The sequence below is a fragment of the Centruroides sculpturatus genome, unplaced genomic scaffold (assembly GCF_000671375.1).
Source record: "Centruroides sculpturatus isolate CEXI.00-Female unplaced genomic scaffold, Cexi_2.0 scaffold458, whole genome shotgun sequence".
In the NCBI taxonomy this organism is placed as follows: Eukaryota; Metazoa; Arthropoda; class Arachnida; order Scorpiones; family Buthidae; genus Centruroides; species Centruroides sculpturatus.
Window position 1 is genome coordinate 21337 of NW_019384732.1, and position 21054 is coordinate 42390.

The 21054-nt window shown below is 32.9% G+C and overlaps 1 protein-coding gene and 2 pseudogenes across 1 annotated transcript in view; 2 read left to right on the forward strand and 1 right to left on the reverse strand.

Annotated features, from left to right (window-relative positions):
- Positions 1-21054, forward strand: part of LOC111628216 (alpha-1,3-mannosyl-glycoprotein 2-beta-N-acetylglucosaminyltransferase-like) — a 75400-nt gene that overhangs the window by 12096 nt on the left and 42250 nt on the right. The window contains exons 2-3 of the mRNA XM_023371956.1: positions 5364-5489; positions 20817-20928. Of these exons, the coding sequence (XP_023227724.1) occupies positions 5394-5489; positions 20817-20928 (208 nt within the window). The 5' untranslated portion in view covers positions 5364-5393. The remainder of the gene's footprint in view (positions 1-5363; positions 5490-20816; positions 20929-21054) is intronic.
- On the reverse strand, positions 779-2263 carry LOC111628215 (annotated as a pseudogene).
- Positions 3219-4566, forward strand: LOC111628221 (annotated as a pseudogene).

Below are 21054 nucleotides of genomic sequence, written 5' to 3' on the forward strand. Positions count from 1 at the left end.
TGTTGTCTGTATGCTGTCATGTTTGTTTCGAGTCTTGTGATGGTGTAGTAAGTACGGATGATAAACTCGTTCATTTCTGTTGTCCATTTCATCCGTTGGCGTGGTTTACCAGCCTTTGTGGTCTGTGGATGCATTGCCACAGAAACACCAAAGCTAGGTTGATTTCTCACATCTGTTGAGGGCATTGCAGTAGCCATGCTTGGGCTGGCGCTGCTTTTGCCACCGGTAACCAAGGGAGACTGTGGCCTATTTTTCGAACGTGAGCCTCTGCCTAACCCATGAACTGGACCTTGTTAACCCGGGCGACGTTCGAGCCAGTATCACACTTTGATCTGGTTACTACCATGATAAATATCTCCACATAATGTGGGTGTGGTCACTCTTAGCTTCATTTCTTCCCATAGACCTTACTGGCATGGGTGTCCCTACCAGGAGCTTGTGCTCCAGCCTGCATTGCTCTATGGTTCAGTAAAATTACTGGGCTCTCCCACCACGACCAGGTGGTGACCATGGGAGAGTTGTTATTATTAATAATATTAAACAGACATTAATTCGTGCGTTTATTAAAATTTATGAACTTTAATTCACTATAGAGTGTATAGTGTAAAAATATACTTTTCTACTACTATTAAAATAATTCTACTCATACCTTTTCAATGTGATATTTGTGCCTGCTTAGCTGCACACAGACGGCTGATCCATGGTGGAATGCTAGTCTCATTTCTTCATCGACGGATTTGAGTCTCTTTCTCTTTGATGTTTTAATTTCAGTCAATGTCAAGAAGCCCAGTTCACACAAATACGTAGTAGAAAATGGCAATAACATATTAACTGCCATCTTGGAGATAGCCAGGTATTCACTCCTTATTGCCAACCAAAATGTATCCAAAGGCACTTCGAGGAGTTGTAATTTCAATGTTTTGTCTGCTTTTAATTCCGTGAGTTCCTCTTGTAAATGAATAGGTAGAGATCTGAAATTGCAACAAATGGATTACGAACCCAGTCGATATCTTCAACATTGTCTCCAAAATACTTCTTGAATCTCTGCTGCAGGATTTGTAAATGTTCTTTAATTAGATCCATCATCACTTTATTACCGGAAGCAAGTGACCATACAGTCGAGAACATTTCAAATGAACCATTTTCAATTCTCTGTATCCACAAATTTAGCTTATTCACAAATCCTTGAATCTTATCTATACTAGTAAGAATATTTTCGTTCCTACCTTGCATTTTTCTGTTCAGTTCATTCAAGTGTATGAAAATATCAGAAAGATATGCCAACTTACATACCCATTCATCATCTGCAAATAAATCCACGTATTTGTGCCTTTTTACAGTCAAAAATGCTCGTACCTCGTCTTTAAGTTCCAATATTCGTGTTAATACTTTTCCTCTTGATAACCACCGTATTTCTGTATGTAACAGGAGTGTGGTTGGTGTGTTCTGATTCCATTTCCTGATACAAAACAGAAAATAGCTGAGAATTTAGGGGTCGCAATTTGACAAAATTTACGACTTTTACTACTTCGTCCAGCACAACTTTCAGAGAAGGTGGCAAAGATTTAGCAACAATGGCTTTGCGGTAAATAAGACAATGATTGCACCGTACGTTAGGATTAATTTCACGTACTTGAGCTACAAATCCTTTCACTCGGCCTGTCATAGCTGCGACTTCGTCTGTACAAACACTAACACAGTCCTTCCATTTTAATTCATTTTGGAGCACATATTCATTAGTTACACGAAATATTTCTTCACCGGTGGCTCGCTCGGGAAGTTGTTTGCAAAAAAATAAATTAGTTGCAATTACATTGTCATCGATGTATTGAATATAAGCAAGAAGTTGTGCGTGGCCGCTACTATCAGTGGACTCATCGATCTGAAGTGAGAACTTTCGACTGCTGTTGATTTTCTCCTTCATAATGTCTTCAATGTCACTGGACATCTCAATAACTTGGCAACTGATTGTGTCAGCAGAAAGAGAAATTTTTGATATTTCACTAGCAACTTCTGAACCCAGGACTATTTTCACCATCTCTTTACAAGCAGGCATTAATAACATTTCAGCTATTGTATGTGGTTTTTTGGCCTTTATGTTAAGTTCGGCTACTTTATAGCTAGCTTCCTGTACTTTGTCCGAAACACACACAGCCGATTGCAGAGATAGAATTTTCGTTAAACGATGTTTATCAACAGAACTGCCTATAGACGTTGGCTGGCTGAACCGCGGTTTAAAATGCGCTGCAAAGACGACAATCATCTATTTCTGATCGTTATCTAAACGAACTTTGGCAAAACATTGGCTTTTACTTACTTCGCTATTACTTCCCCGTTTTAGGAGTCGTTCGGCCAATCGGGTTATTCGTTTGTGACGTCAGAAATGGTGGCCAGCTATATTCCTAAAGCTTCCAGAAATAAAATCTTAAGGCCGTCAAAACCATTGTTCGGCAATTAATGGCAACTCTTTTCCATTTTGATATTTAATTTTGTCGCCAATGCGGTTTAAAATACGAACAAATCCATATTTAGAAAATTTATACCAAATTCGAAATTCGTCTTCGGAATAGATTTTTAAGGATTTCGACATCTTATTACTATCGAAATGAATAATTTTAAATATTTTATTATTAATATTACATTTTTTTATATCTATAAATAAATTTCTGTAATTATTAAAATTGTCTCGTTTGTTTAACAGTAAAATGACTCTGAAATGCATTAACGTTTTATAACCGACACGACACTCGAATTGTGAATAAATGCATCTGATTTAAATTAATTGAAGTTTTAAGTCTTCACCCATTTGAATTTCGAAATTGGAACATTTAAAACAAATTTAAAGTATTTAATTTTGTTGTTTTTGCTTTAAGCAATTAATTAATGAATAATTTTGTCGATTCGTACCATTTACAGCATTTATCAAAGGAACGATATCTGTTTTTATCTAAACTTTTCCACGAACAAAGCTACCACTCGAATTGAAAAGCCCTCTAAACCTGCTATCGAGGAAGTCTAGAAAGTAGGTCAAATAACTTGTTTCTAATCGCTGTCTGCATTGTGGCAGGTGAGAAACGCCGATAATATTAAACAGACATTAATTCGTGAAATTGAATTCAATCAATGTTTATGCAGTGTGATGCTATTTTATTACAAAATAACTAATCATAAATAAATAAAAAACAAGCTTGAAGAGCACATTTTCAAGAAGAGCACTATTTCCCTCTTAATACAGGTATAAGACAAAATAATAGGATTACCTCTTTTGAAATGTGTTGTACTTTGACTGTCCAATACAGCCCCACCACGTGTCACAACAGTCTGCCATCTAGTGGCGGTGAAAGGGAAGGTATCAGTTGAGCATTTGGCAGTGTGACAATTGCATGAGAAAATTCTGTTCCCAGCAAAGTGCCATTATGTCCGACCTGTCTGATGTGCAAAGAGGCATGATTATTGGAGCTCGCCTCACTGAAGTGTCAGTATCTAGAACAGCCAAACTTATGGGTGTTTCAAGGTCCACTGTGTCAAGGGTTATGACAGTCTACACAAAACTGGGAAAGGTGTCTTCTGCAAAGCAGAACAGTGGGCAAAAGTTGAAGTTGACCGACCGAGAAAGACGAGTGTTGAAGAAGATAGTTGCCCAAAAAACATAAGATTACACTGCAGCAGATAACCTCTGAGATGAACACCCATCTCCAGAACCCCGTATCCACCAAAACTATTCAATGAGAGCTGCATGCTGCGAGCATTTATGGCTGAGTAGCTATCCCAAAGCCGTTAGTGTCACCACAGAATGCTATGAAGCGAGACAGTGGTGCCAAGATCACCAAAACTGGACACAACAGCAATGGGAACAGGTCATCTGGTCTGACAAATCATTATTTACATTATTCCAGACCACCGGATGTGTGTTTGTCTGGCGAATACAGGCAGAAGCATTTCGTGTTGACTGTCTGGTTCCTATCATGAAGCATAGAGGGGGCTCTATGATGCTGTGGGGAGCGATATTGTGGCGTGGCTTGGGGCTACTTGTAGTCCTGAGGGAGAAGGTCAGATGCAAGCATTATTGCAGTATTCTTGCAGATCATTTATACCCTATGCTTCATACTTTTTCCTGGAGAACGTTCTCTATTCCAAGATGACAACAGCCCTGTACACACGGCTCACTGTGTTCAAACGTGGTTGGATGAGCATAATGATGAAGTGGAACATCTCATATGGTGTCCTCAGTCCCCTGATCTCAACATCATTGAGTCTGTGTGGTGTTTTTTAGAGAACAAAGTCCATGCTTGGTTTCCTCCTCCACACACACTATCTGAACTTGAGACTGCTCTGCAGGAGGAATGGCTGCGAATTCCCTTAAACTTTCTGCACGATCTTTATTTCTCAATCCCATGTCTGATACAAGCTGTAATTCAGGCCAATGGTGGCCCAACTCCCTACTAATAAATATTTTGCATTCTTTCACAGTTGTTCCTATTATTTTGTCCTATATCTGTACCTTCTCAAGTAATCCAATACCATCTAGGGAGCAAAATCATTAATATCACTTTAAGAACCATTGTTGTAATGTGACATTGTATCTTAATCATTCATTAGGCAACTTGCAAAACTGATATACTTTTGATAGGCTTATTTTATTGAATAAACATTATATATATCGTATTTACTAAATAATCTGTGCACGCCAGTTTTTGAAACCATTATCTATTATCTTAAAAGATAAAAGATTTTTAAACCATTAGCTTAAAAGATAATGGTTTAAAAAAAAGGAAAAACTTGACCAATATAATTTATTACTTATTTAACAAATTTTATGTTTAAATTATATAAAATTACAACTATATTTTAGTTGTAACACAAAAGCAACCTTTACTCTTACTTTTTTGTAGCATTTAATACAATAATGCTCAGCAGGACTGTCAAGAGTTTGTATCAAGCCTTGAGGTAGAGACGGCCCCTTTTTTCTCTTAGTGTACCCCTTTAGTCTATTGTTTTCTGAACAAATGAAATACATAGAATGTTTAATTTAATAAAAAGCAGTCTTAACGATTTCTGTTAGTAAAAATGATGTTAATTTTATACAGATAGTAATTCCTATGTTTACTCCAAAATGCTTAATTTTGCTAGTGGAAGCACCCCAGACTTTGCAGGTTGTCACCAAATCTATTTCAAATAAACCACACACCAATTTTGTCATGATTTTTTGGGGGAAAACTGCATGGATTATGTAAATACAGTATATATTAATTATTTATTGTAGTAAATTATCTTAGAATTTTTAATTTTAATCAATCAAATAGATGACTTAAATTGTAATTATGTTAATATATATAGTTAATAAAACTATTTTTCCATCTTAGAAATGACAAAATCAAAAGTTTTAGTTGGAAATGCGTAGGAGGACTTTCGTCTTAATAGTCTCACTAGCCTTGTTTTCATGGGCAGCAGTTACATACCATCTTTTTCTGCAAAGACCACAAGGGAAGGTAAATAATATAAAAAAATTTTTAATTGTATCTTGTAAATTTAAAAATTTGTAAAAATCAAAATTATTCCTATTTTCTCAAAAAAAATTATTTTTTTTTAGAAAATAGGCATAATTTTGATTTTTCTTTACAATAATTAAATTTTTAAGTCAATATTTGAAAACAAATTATAATGAAATAAAAAAATTATTATTTATTATTGAAATGATTAAATATTTGTAAAAATTAAACTTTTGTTCAATGCAATGCAAAAGTTTGCATGGTTTTAAAACTAAAACAATGAAATTATAAATAAATTTATGTTTATATATATAAAACTGAATTTCAGTTAAGTTGTTTACAGTTAACTTTTTGACAAGACTATGTCTTGTTTATAAAATCGTACTGCCTCATGTTCTTATCAGCATAGAGGTATGAAGGAGTACATGTAGAGAATTGATATTTGGCACAGAGTATTAGGTGCCCAAATCATTTGCGCATAAAAAAAATCCAGACTTGTAGGTAGTCAGGGGACTGAGAATTGAGTCAAAGTAAAATCCAAAATGGTGACCCTCTTCTACAAACAGGCAAAACAGCCACCTCACCCCACCGAATTTAGATAGGGGAGAGTACCACCTGCAGTCATTCTAAGAAGTGAACTCTGACCTTAGGACTGAGGGTGCCTGCATGTGACCTTTGCCCTTTGACCTCACTTTGCTTTAAAACTCTAACAAGAAGAGAGATCTTTTTACTACCTTTCGATTCAACAGCCGTGCCGATTTTGGATTTATATTATATATCGACACTGTTGTAAATATCACTCTGCCGATACAAATTAAGTTTTTTAGTAAATTTTTAACGACAGAACAAAAGACATAGAACACATGGTCGAGGTCAACATGGACATCACGGACAAGGTAGGAAAGAATTTTTTCCCTTCACGTTAATTGACCTTTTGAGTCGACAATCGTGCGATCTTTGATTTATATATTGATGCTATTGTAAATATCACGCTGCTGATACAAATTAAGTAAATTATCAGTTTCTTAGTAAATTTTTACTGACAGAACATTCACCAAAAATGGCTCGGGATGACCTCGTGGTCAAGGCAGGTGAAGTTTTAATGATTGCGCTCAAAAGCAGCAATATCAAAGAAGATAGGAGAATGAGACCTGTATTGAGCATCAAATTGATTTTGTCTCCGAGACATAGTCTTGTCCCAAATACGGTTTTGCCGTTTTACTTGTGTTAAATATATTTTACCTTAATTAATAGGCCATTAGTGTGTCTAGAATTTTTTATTTAAAGTCAAATTTTTCTGAGAAAGAAACAAACAAGAAAATATTTCCAATTATTGTAATTTTTAAACAAGACTATAATCTTACACATGGAATATTAAATCATTTCAGATTACATGAATACAGTAGTTAAAATTAATGTTAAAAGAAACTCTTTTGACATTAATTTGGTAGAGAATCTATATATATAAAACTCAAAGGTGACTGACATAGTGATCTATCAATGCACAGCCCAAACAACTGGACGGATTGGGCTGAAATTTGGCATGCAGGTAGATGTTATGACGTAGGCATCCGCTAAGAAAGGATTTTGATCAATTCTACCCCCAAGGGGATAAAATAGGGGATGAAAGTTTGTATGAAACTTTGTCAATTTTAAACCGATCGGGCTGAGACTTTGCATGCATAAAGCTACTATGACGTAGGCATCCCCTAAGAAAGGATTTTGATAAATTCCACCCCTAAGGGGATAAAATAGGGGATGAAAGTTTGTATAAATCTTCTTAGATTTTCGACTGATTGAACTGAAATTAAAGATTGGAGCTACTATGATGAAGACGTCCGCTTAAATAGGATTTTGATAAATTCAACCCCCATGGGGATAAAATAAGGGATGATGGAGGATGTAAATGTATTAGTTTGAACCTATCAGTACCTAATGGAACGAATAAATTAAGACGAACAAAATAATTTTTAGTTCTAAATGTTGACAATAGATGGCGTTAGTAGTATTTTAAAATGCGCTATCGTTGTGTTTTCACTGAGTTACATATACCCGATGATGAGTGGCCGCCGTATCTAATAGTACATACTATACCTAAATATTTCTAGCGGATTATATTTGACGGGGGTTAATTAGGTATAGTTTTTGCGGAGATTATATTGTACCCTTTGTACATAGTTGTACAAAGAAGTTTTGTAGGCCCTAATTTTTTACACACGCTAAACGAAAGTAAAGCTGCAAAAACTATACCTAATTAATAATAATACTTCTTAACGCGAGCGAAGCCGTGGGCAAAAGCTAGTAATTATATATTTGTGAGAACTATGTTGTCCTCTTTATTTCTAGTGTTGTCCTCTTTATTTCTAGACCTATTACATTGTCTCTGGACACAAGACCAACCTTAAAACATCAATTTATTTTCCAAAAAAGAAGTATGCATTTCAGATCTACAGTCCCTCATCAGCTTTTTTACGAATATTTATGAAATTCACAATAAAACGTCAGCATTTGGTGAATTATCAATTTACAATCATTATGTATATAATTATACCTCTTTACATTATCATTCAATGGTAATGTAAGATTTAGTTATATACATAATGATCTAAAATCTAGAAATAAAGAGTCAACATAGTTGTCACAAATATATACCAAACTAGACAAGAAGTATATTATATTATTTAGAGAATAATTATGTTATCCTGGCAAAAATAAAAATACTTGTTTGACTTGAGCATTACATATTGGTAAAATAAATACATAAAACACTTTAATATCAATAGCTTTATCCTGTGTTATATAAGAATAAGTAGAATTTTACTTTTTATATTCAAACTTCTTTCATTTATAGTATATTGTTTATTATAATCAAAAGTTGAGAACAAATGAGCATGAGCATTCAATTGTCCACGTTTTTTCTGTAATTGTATTCAATCCTCTTATTTAACATATTTAGTTTTGATTGACTTTAATTCATTTTAATTAATATCATTACATAATAAAAATACTCTCATAGGATTCTTTTGCTTAGTCATTGTTAATCACACTACTAATTTATATTTTTCATGTTTTTAATAAGATAGCTTGCTGGAATTAATTATCTGCTTATTATATAATTTTAATTAATATATAAGTATAATTGGTTAAAATATCCTTTTTATAAAACTTATGTTAACACTTGGAAAACAATATATTGATTTATTCTGCTGATTTGAATATTCTGATATGTTTTGTAAATGCAGGATATTATTTTTATGCATGATGGCATACCAGCTCATATCAGATGATTTGTATATCAATTGCTGCAATAATGTTTCATCAAACACCGAGTGGTTAATTACTTGTTTTCAATGGGATTGTTTACTTGATTTTTTGAACTTAGTAGGAGGACATATCAAGAACTTGTTTTTTTCAGAACTATGTTTTTAACTTGATTCCCTTAAAAGACAGAGCATAATAAAATGTGCACTTTACATCTTTACATTTGTTTTTGGTTCATTTATTTTTACAATTGCACTTTCTTTTCCTCTCATATTTGTGGTACCAAATTTCTTCTTGTAAATTTTGGAACTATTTTTCTGAGCTGAAATTGCTTCCTGTTGTCTGAAGAGTATTCTAACTAAGTTTAGTTGAGTTCCATTACAAATATCTCTAGCCAACTTTCATTAGATATACTTTAATTATGATTAATCTAAGAACACTTTAAAATTAGAACTGGACAATATAAATACAAAACCACACATGAACCTAGTCAAATTCAAAATGATATACGAGATGTTACTGAATTTCCACAAAAACGTTTATATTACGAGTAAAACGTATGTACAGTTACAAAAGTTCACAAACATAAAACAATTACAATACTTCAGGTGTAACAAAGTTCCAATACTTTTAAGCCACGACAACAGGTCCGTCGAAAAGGACACCTTGTGACAAACTCCTTCAAATGTTAGTTACCGCACAGCGAGACAAAACAAACTTCTAGGCAAGCTTAGGCGAAGCTAGACGAACGTGAGTTCCCTTGATGAGTCTTAGGCGAACTGAACTTCCCGCCTAAACTCAATCCTTTTATACGGATTGAGACACGTGGAATTCCACCAATCAACACCTAGTAGCTCTAACGGAGGTCCGCAGGTCGTATGATGGCTTCCAGCCAATCCGCAGTCGAGTTTCCAAAGTTGCCTGATCTGCGTTTCCATGGTGACAACCGTTGTTCGTTTGAAAGTACGGAAAAGCGTGGGAAATCGTATGTGGGACGATTTTATCCTGACAAACCTCAAGGTCATTCCAGTAATGAAAGTAATTTAAATTTTGCAGCTATTATTTGAACATTTTATTATAGAATTCAAACATTCTAGTTTGGATCTTAACTATTCCTGATGGAGGTCTGTGATGTTGACTAGAAACATTTTAACTTCCCATTTTAAATTCCCATTCCACTTTCATTGTTGGATTGAGCTTGAGGTTCATAAGTGGTTTTATATGATTAATCAACATGTTAATTTTTTCAAAATAAGTACAGTTAAATCTCAGTTTTTGACAAAATTTGTTCCTAAAAGTTGTTCTAAAACTGGAACAAATTTTCTCATAAGAAACAGTACAAAATGGATTAATCTGTTCTTGACACCCAAAATAAAGCTTTTTTACCTTTTAAGTTGTATACATTACCTTTTTAAAGATGTTTATTAAAAGTTCTTGAATTTAATTAATACTGTTAAATATGATGCCAATTGTATATAATGAGAAATGATTAAAAATTTATGTTTAATAATAAATTTGTAGTTATTTAATTTGACTCACTATTAAACACATATTCTTGGATGCCATTTTATATTACGTGAATATCAGTTAAGATGGATTTTTTTAATTTATTTGATTTAAATTCAACTGCAGCATGCACATTGAAATATGATCTAAATAGCAATGTTATCAATGATTTGTGTTACGATGTCTAATGATGTGAGGCAAACTCAGCACCATTAACTTATAAATCAGTAGTCCTGTTGTTGATTGGTTATGCCATTGACTTTAACATAAGAAGTAGAGGGAGTTGACTATTTGTCTCTCTCTAATTTTGTGGCAAGCTCCTGCCGAGTAGGTTGTTTGGCAAATGACTTATCGTTTGGCAACTGGTGCAATTATGAGTCCAAAATTCTGTCCAAGAACCAATTTCTGTTCAAAAAGTGAGTCATTCAAAAACATATTGAATGTACATTGTTTATGATTAATTATAACTAAAGGCTACATCATATTGAAATAATTTGAACAACAGTTGAATGTTATCAGTTCTTAATGTCTTGTAACATTACAGTTACAATTAGGCAACTGATACCATGAGCTAACAAACTACTGAATTTTTGTTATCAATAAAAATTTACCAATTAATCATAAATTATATACTTGATTTCTAAAACACCACAAAAATTGTAAAATAACATAATCACATTTAGACACCTTCTGTACTGGTTCCAGTAGATATGTTTGTTGAAAAACATGAACATTTTCAATTACTTTCAGAGACCTTTGTCAGGTTATTATACATTTCTGTAAATTGAATTGATTAATAGAAAAATTTTTTAAAGAAATGTTCTATATGAAATGTGACGATATTCAAATTCAATAAAAATAAAATGTAATGTACATAATGACAAAATATAACAAAATATACAAATCTCCGACAGCTGGAACATGGACAAATTAAAACTACACATCATACACACAGTTTTCCAGCAAATAACATGTATTTGAATTAATACTAAACTAAATGATTGTGGTAATTGATCGGGCTAGTTTTTGCTACTATAAATTAATAATGAGAAATTAAATAATTTGGTATTAGAGGTAGACGTAGGTGCCATCTTTTATCAAAATTAATAATTCTAAATTAATTTAATAAATATCAAATTATTATAATGGTCTAGAAGAAAAGAATTTGCCCAGAGCAGGGTTTGAACCTGCAACCTCCACTTATGATGTGTTGTGTTGACAGTTTCTTTCCAGACTGTAATATCAATCTTCACTTCTAATAACAAATTATTTAATTTATAATTATTAATAGAAATATGATTAATTACCAATTAATTATGGAAATTGTTTGGTTTAGTATTAATAAATCAGGTTTTGGGATGTTTATATATATATATATACTAGCTGCAAGGACCCACTTTGCTGGGTTTTTATTTGTGGGCAAAAAGTAACGATAGTGAAGATTAAGATAATTACATTATAGCCAATCTTACCCATTTTCAAGAATGCAAGAATTAGGTCCCCCATTTCCATACTAATTAGAGAATTTTTATGTCCAGTCAAACGAACTATTTTCAATTTGATCAATTTTCTGGAATGTTTAAATCGTTCTATAAACGAATGAATTCGAATACGAATTTGAAAATTTTTAAAATTGAAATAGAAAATCTTCCACTTTCAACCACTTTCAAGCCCATATCTCCCGCACCCTTATAGCTATGGAGACGCAACCCCATAGTGCATGAATGGAGACTTGGGGCTACTACCACATACAAACACCATTCATGGGCGATGTGTAGTTTTGGCTAAAAAGTGAAATATAGGGACAGACACGTCCATTTTTATATATATGTATAGATAAATGACGATGTTTGTTTGTTCATTCGCTATGCATGCTTAGGCCGTTCAACCAATTGTTATGAAAGTTGGAAGTTACATTCATAAACTTTTAACTTAGATCATGTCATTCATCTCACACCAAAATGGATTTCTACATATCAATTAATTTCAGAAAAAAATGTATCTTAGATTTTTTAAGATATATTTTCATTTTGTGTCTACTTGACCAATGAAACTGTCATTTCATATTATCTGAGTATTGTGATAAACATGACAATGGTAGGCTAAAATAACAAAACTCTTTATATAATTTTCATTTTAATGTTTGTTATATTATAGTACAGTAATACCCCAAACTTACGTGATAAGTGGGACCGAGCGGTAACCACGTAAGTCGAATTCGCATAAGTTAGGGTATAATTTCGCATATAAATACATACAAATAATTTTTAATTGGGGCGGAGACTAAAGAAAACAATAATTTATAAAAAAATGTTTAATAAAATCTTAGATAATACATATGTATAACAAATTAGGCCTATATTATTTTACAATTTTTCACATTTACTTGATTATTACGCCATAATTTTAACATTGTTTCCATCTCAGCGATAATACTGTGACGTTTACAAATGATGCTGGAATTTAAAGATTAAGCANACAATATCAATTGTTATTTTTCAATTTTAAAATACTTTTAGATTTTAAAACTGCTGTATTAATTATGCAGTATTATAAGTTTGAGAGAAAAATCTAATACTCTTAATAATCTAATGTTGATAAAAAATTTTTGAAATATTTTAACTTTCTATCTCTTGCAATTTACACTTTTAATTTGAGGGAAGATGTTAATGAACTGATAGAAAAAAATGATAACAAAGAACCAAAAATGATAACTTAATATTAATTCAAATGGTATTATTTATCATTTTTCATTTTAATAATATTGATCACATAGCAAAACAATTTCTGATTTCTGAAACTTTTTCCCAGTTTATTAATATTTTATAAAGTTTGGAAAATTTATTAAAGGACAAATTTAATAAATTTATACTTTTCTACATGGATTATACTGAATTCTTTTAATAATAGTTAACAGATTTTTTTTCTTTTTTTCAAAGCTATGAAGTTTTATAGTTATGAGTTAATAACAGGATAAATTATTATTTAATAAAACATTTTAGTTTTTTATAGAGAAGACATGCCATAATTCTGTCTTTCTTATTTTATTTTGATTTTACTAATTCATCGATCATAAAAAAATATATAACTGTTAATTAGAAAAAATAACCAGTTAAAAAATTGGAGAAGCAGTAACGTATGTGCATAGTAAGTTGAGTAATGTTTTATTTTGTTAATGTGCCATACTGTAAGGACGTGAGGGTCAGAGAATTTATACAAAGCTGGTCAGGGAATTTAAAACAAAAATTCGAGTAGGAACCCTTCATGCCATAAGGCGGGATGTGAATCCACATGCATTAATTTTAAGGAGGAGATGTCGCTTTCTACTGCATGGCAAGTCCTAATGGACAATATTATTTAATTTTATTTACATTTATAATGTTTTAAATTAAGATTAGTTTACATTTTGAATCTCATAGTAGTATACTATCTTTGAATAAATTGGAATGCATGCGCTTTTGGAATACAAACTAGAATGCCTTCTAAAGAAGTTCAAAAGTTTAATTAAAGACCAGCTTGCAATGGATTTAAGTAAATGCCTGAAGAAGAGCCCGGAAGGATCATCGAAAACATTAGCACTAAAGAAACATTTCTTTTTTGCTACAGTTATTTCACTATATAATAATAATAATAACTCTCCCATGGTCACTACCTGGTCGTGGTGGGAGAGCCCAGTAATTTTACTGAACCATAGAGCAATGCAGGCTGGAGCACAAGCTCCTGGTAGGGACACCCATGCCAGTAAGGTCTATGGGGAGAAATGAAGCTAAGAGTGACCACACACCCACATTCTGTGGAGATAATTATTATGGTAGTAACCAGATCAAAGTGTGATACCGGCTCGGACGTCGCCCGGGTTAACAAGGTCCGCGTTCGTGGGTTAGGCAGAGGCTCACGTTCGAAAAATAGGCTCCAGTCTCCCTTGGTTACCGGTGGCGAAAGCAGCGCCGGCCCAAGCATGGCTACTGCAATGCCCTCAACAGATGTGAGGAATCAACCTAGCCTTGGTGTTTCTGTGGCAATGCATCCACAGACCACAAAGGCTGGAAAACCACGCCAACGGATGAAATGGACAACAGAAATGAACGAGTTTATCATCCGCACTTACTACACCATCACAAGACTCGAAACAAACATGACAGCATACAGACAACAACTACACCATAGATTCACACAACAATATCCTCACCTCACTGTCACCGAACAAAGGGTTGTTGATCAAAAACGAACAATTATACACAACAACCTTATCCCACAAACAACACTTGAACTTATCAAACAACAGGTTGCTGATCAAATACATCAACAGACAGAAACATTTAACATTAATGAAGATCACGTAACCTGTCAGGATAATCCAGCAACAAGCACTGATTACAGCACACACACAACAAGTACCACTAATGATACTGCAGGCACTTCCCCATCCATCACTGATAACATAGACATAGAATTAGTTAATACGCTCTCACTTATATTTCAGGAAACACTCATTAAATATACTGGTACAGATCCCACACAAAGACCACGAATACCAAAAATCAACACGTCAAAGGCAGTAGGAAAAACACTAGATTATGTAAACACTCACTTACTACCAAACTACATTCATTCAATTTCTACACTTACAGACATTCATACATTAGTTTATGCTGGGGCAGTCACAGTAGTAACACACCATGGACTGAAAATACACTCACAGACAGACACACACAAAACACAATTCTATCATAAGCCTGCCTGGCAGAGAAGAATAGAAACACAAATAAATGACATTAGACAGCAATTAGGCAGGCTGACACAATACACTAAAAACAACATAACACCCAAATTAAAGAAACAACTCAAAAACATTTTCAAGAAAATCAAAACACACACAAAACATGAACATCACAACACACACATTACAGAATACATCGATACACTAAAACAAAAACTCGCAGCCAAAGCACGTAGACTCAAACGATACAAAACATGTACACTACGAAAACAACAAAATAAATTATTCACAAACAATGAAAAACTTTTCTACAGACAAATCAGTACCAAAACAAACACTGATACACAGCACAGTGGCACACCAACAGAAGAAGAACTCACAACTTATTGGTCTTCTCTTTGGTCCAATGCTGTTACACACAATGCTGATGCAGGCTGGATCGAGGAGGAGAACAGAAACTTGCACAACATACCAACTATGCCCTGTGCTGAAATAAACGTACACGACATTCGCTACGCTGTTAACAGAACACACAACTGGAAGACACCTGGTGTAGACAACATTCACAATTTCTGGTACAAAAAGTTTACATCACTGCACCAGGAACTAGCTAAACATCTAACACACATCATCATCAATCCACAAGACATGCCAAAATTTCTTACTCAGGGCATCACCTACATGAAACCTAAAAACAACAAAACCACAGACCCCACACAATACAGACCAATTACATGTCTTCCAACACTCTACAAATTATTGACATCCTGTATCACAAACAAAATATACAAACATGTTGAAGAACACGACATTCTTACAGAACAACAAAAAGGTTGCCGTAGAAATCACAGGGGATGCAAAGAACAGTTACTCATAGATTCAGTCATTCTACGGCAAGCACACAAACAACACAGAAACATACACATGGCATATATAGACTACAGAAAAGCATTCGACAGTGTTCCACACAGTTGGCTGCTACATATTCTACACATGTACAAAATACATCCATCACTCATTGCATTCTTCGAAAACACTATGCAGCACTGGAGAACAACACTACATCTCAGGGTTAGTAACACTTCCATACAAACAAACGAAATATTCATTAGGCGAGGAATTTTTCAAGGAGATTCCTTGAGTCCTCTCTGGTTCTGCCTAGCCCTGAATCCATTATCCAACATGTTAAACAACACGCAATATGGCTACAATATCAGACATGAAAAAACAACACAGTTTACACTGTCACATCTCATGTACATGGACGACATAAAACTTTATGCATCCACACAAAAACAACTTCATCAACTCCTACAAATCACACATTCATACACTAAGGACATACAAATGGAGTTTGGCCTAGACAAATGCAAAAAACTTCACATAGAAAAAGGAATCCTGAAGAAAGAAGATTTTGCACTTGGAAATGGAGACGTTATTGAATCCATGGAAGAGGGCGAGTTCTACAAGTACTTAGGATTCCAACAGGCCAAACTAACAGAACATACACAAATAAAGCAACGATTAATTAAAGAATACCAAAGTAGGTTAAACGCTATACTTAGAACACAGTTAAATGCAAAACACACAGTTAAAGCAATAAACACATATGTCATCCCAGTACTCACATACTCTTTTGGAGTTATACATTGGACTCACACAGATCTCGAGCAACTCCAAAGGAAAACAAGAACAACACTTACTAAGCATAAACAACATCATCCTAAATCCGCCACAGAAAGATTAACCCTTCCACGTAAAGAAGGCGGACGTGGCCTGATTGACATAGTTAACCTTCACTACAAACAAATACAGTCACTGCGAGAGTTTTTCTACAAGAAACAAGAAACATCACAGTTACATAAAGCAGTAACTCTAGCAGACTCAAATAACACACCATTAAACTTACACTCACAACATACAGACATGACACAACATATAAAAAGCATAGACAACATTAAGCAATCATGGGCTCAAAAGGCTCTCCATGGCAGGCATCCTTACGACCTGGCCCAGGATTTTGTTGACAAAACTGCGTCAAACAGCTGGTTAGATCGGGGATGCCTCTTTGGGGAGACGGAAGGATTCATGATTGCCATACAGGATCAGGTCATAAATACTAAAAACTACAGAAAACACATACTCAAAGATACAACACTCACAAATGACACATGCAGAAAATGTCACATCATGCCAGAAACTATACAACACATCACTTCTGGTTGCAAGCTCTTGGCACAGACAGATTACTTACATAGACACAATCAAGTAGCAAATATAATACACCAAGAGCTTGCAAAGAAACACAAATTGGCAGACATCCACGAACCATACTACAAGTATATTCCACAGACAGTATTGGAAAATAACACGCACAAAATGTATTACGACAGAGCCATAATCACAGATAAAACAATTTACCACAACAGACCAGACATCACACTCATTGACAAACACAATAAAATCACATACATTATAGACATAGCCATTCCAAACACTCACAATGTACAAAACACATGCACTGAAAAAATTAGCAAGTACACAGAACTCGCCCAGGAAATAAGGCATCTGTGGAGGATGGATAGGGTGCTTATTGTACCTGTTGTTCTCTCCTGTACAGGTGTGATACCACACACACTACACAAAAGCCTGGGAACATTAGAATTGAGTAGAAATACATACATAACACTACAGAAGGCCACTATATTGAATACATGCCACATTGTTAGGAAATTCCTGAATACAGACACTGACACACTTATTTAATTTTAGTTTTGTTTTGGTTGCTATGCCTTGACTCTGGTTCAGCATAGTACACAGCCACCGGTGTGAACTGAGTAAAACCCACTAAACCCAACATATTAATAATAATAGACTAATAATAATAATGGTTTATTCACAAAAAGAATATTTTCCCTGTTAGGGGAGTGGTACATTTGAAAAGAAAAAATTACAAAATTTTTAAAGATTACAAAAATACCATATATTTCCGCAGATAAGACAATAGTTGAATCATTAAAAAAGGCCCCTAAAATCTGGGGTCATCTTATAGGACAGATACAAAAAAAAATTAGATTGAAATTTATATAAATTAAAATTATTATTAAAAAAAATGGAAAAACCATAATTATTTACTAGTAGAGAGTAGGGTATGGCCACAAAATAGAATAGCCCATATGATGTTTTTGTGAATAGTCAAGGTCATTACTCGAATGCCAAATCAGTGCAAATGTTTGCAACAATAGCAAGGCAGTTCTGCCAGATGCAAGAAAATAAAATTTGTTTATTTGAAAAATTACAAATAGGACATAATTCTGTATACGCTATACCGTATTATTATCCAGATTATGATTGCTGATATAAACTAAATTCATAGGCCGTTAATAGTTTGGGGGTCGTCTTATAGGACAGATATATGCTAAAACTATAAAACTTTGACGAAAATTTATACCTCATCTTATCTGAAGGTTGTTCCTCTTAGTGCTCTCAGAGCGGGAAGAGGCCTTAAAATAAAATAAAAAAAAAAAAATATCTGAAGGTTGTCTTATCTATGGAAATATATGGTAAGTAATAATCTTAATAACATTAACTACAACGCCAGATAATAACAATCAAATTACCTAGGTTAAAATTACAGAAAAAATAACTTTTATGGAGTTACAGTGAACAAACAATTGTTAAGTTAAATTACTGTGGTCTTGATGAAGCAATTATATAGTTTATATAAATTTTATTTATTGTCTTTATTTATTTATTCTAAAACCAAAGAATAGACCACATCAAATTATTTGTTTAATATTAAGTAGATCACATAAACTTATTAAGCCTTGACAGTCCCATAACAACAACAAAGCGAACATCACTCAGACTTTTAGCCTTTTTCACTTACAAGTTAGATATAATCCTTTATTGTTTGTACCACAAAATTATAACTGTCATCACTATTAATATCAATTGGATCAGGAACAACAAAAAAAAAAGCAATTCTCAATTTCAACTAAATATCTTGAAGTGTTATAACTAATCCTCTAACATTTATTAAGAGATTTAATTGCTTCTTTTTACAAGGATGTTTAAAAATTTCCTGTAATAGAAAAATGATCAGATGCATCAATTGTTGTTGTTATAAATTTCAAGCAGTAGTCCAATACAAAATTCTAAACAAATTGTGAAATTAATAGTGGATCCCTACTATGCTGCAAACAGAAATATACAGCTGGAAAATCAAGTTTAATACATCCATTAAGAATGAATAATTTATTATCAATTGTTATTTTGATTAAATTAACTCCAAATCAACTAGTATACTTATCTTTAGAAAAGCAAATGTTTTAAATCTGAGAGTTGGGAACATCATACCATGAATCTAACAAGTCAGAAATACACATGTTAAAGACTCCCAATAATAAGTTGAAAGTGGTAAATGTTGCCAGGCATCATAATTAATTTATATTTAAAATGATTAAAACTGAGCCAGTTTTTAATGACAGTTATCTACATTAGAATTTCAAGTTTCACTCTTCCAAAAAAAAAAACACCTTTTATTTCCTAAATACTCTTTGCTAAATTATGAATATATCTTACGAGATAAAAGATTTTTCTTTCTTTCTTTACAGTGATAACAGCAAGTAGCTAACATATACATTTTAAAAAATTTTTTAAATGGTTATTTTATTTCAATTTGATTAAAATTTCATTCAAAATTTTAATTATAACTAATATAAATAATAATGATATAAACAAAATTAAATAAATAATTTATATACTGTAAGGTCTCGTTTTATGCGGTGGATACGTTCTACAGAAAAGCGCATAAAAAAAATTCGCATAAAAAAAGACTTTACTTGCCTTGAAAAAGTAGGGATAAGTTCCGTAATTTTCTAAAATCGCATAAAACCAAAACAACGAGTTAAAATTAACTTAAAACCGCATAAATAAAGTTTGCAGAAATTAAAAGAAATAGGCTGCTTAATAAATTACTTCGAATGTCTGAAAGAAATTCATATAAAAACTTAAAATAAACTTGTATTCAAACTTAATTCAGTTAATTTTATTGAAAAGTAATATAGTTTTACATTTTTTTTTTGAATTTTTGGAATGTTTTTTAAGTCTCCAAATTTTTTAAAACTATTAAAAATTATACGGCCAGCTTCACCCTACTTTAAACCCTTGTCCTCCCGCGACGTTTATGAGAATGCCCCGGGAAATCCAACTCCAGCTGTGTTTAAGGTCATCCAGATGAATAAACTGACTCATTGGTGTTAAATTTCACAGAAGGGCAAGACAAAGGAAGTTAAACTTTGAAGCTTTTTCTTCAAAATTAACGCATTTCTTTCGTTTTTTTCAGTTTTAGGTATTTTTTATGTTTAATTACATTTATATCAAAAATTGCTAGGAACTAAAGCGATTAAGGTAGATCTAGCTGTCCTTTACATCCATAAACGTTATATGTCAGTGGAACAAATGGAGTGAGCTTTGAGCGTCCCACGATTTTTGGAGACTGTCTATACGCGGACTTCCTAAACAAGCCTATATGTATGTTTGTCCAAAAAAATTTTGGATGAAATACAAACCGCACAACTTCAAAATCGCATTAAAAAAATCCGCATAAAACGAGACCTTACAGTATATATAATATTGTAGTTACATATTCTAGTTGCTTATGATATGTTAAAATTGTATTAGAATTTCTATGAAATTTGTTCTCTTTTTTTGTATTATTGAATGTAATCTTAATTTATATATATTATTTTAAATAGTGATTTAGATTTACTTATTTGTAACACGTTATACACTATAATCATACCTACAGAAAAATTAAGAGAAAGTATTCTTTTTAGGCACAGAGAAGTAGTCATTTGAGTCAACAGTTGGAACATTTGGAAAAAGAATTGCAAGATCAGTTGAAATCTAACAGAGAATTACTGTTAAGTTTAAGGAATCTTAAAACAAGTGAGTTAAATGAAAAATTTGTATTATGACTTAAATTTATTAGGAAACTTGAAATGTAACTTATCTTTATTAATGTATTTTATTAGAATTTTAATTGCTTGTATTTAATTAAATTATTAATGAGTT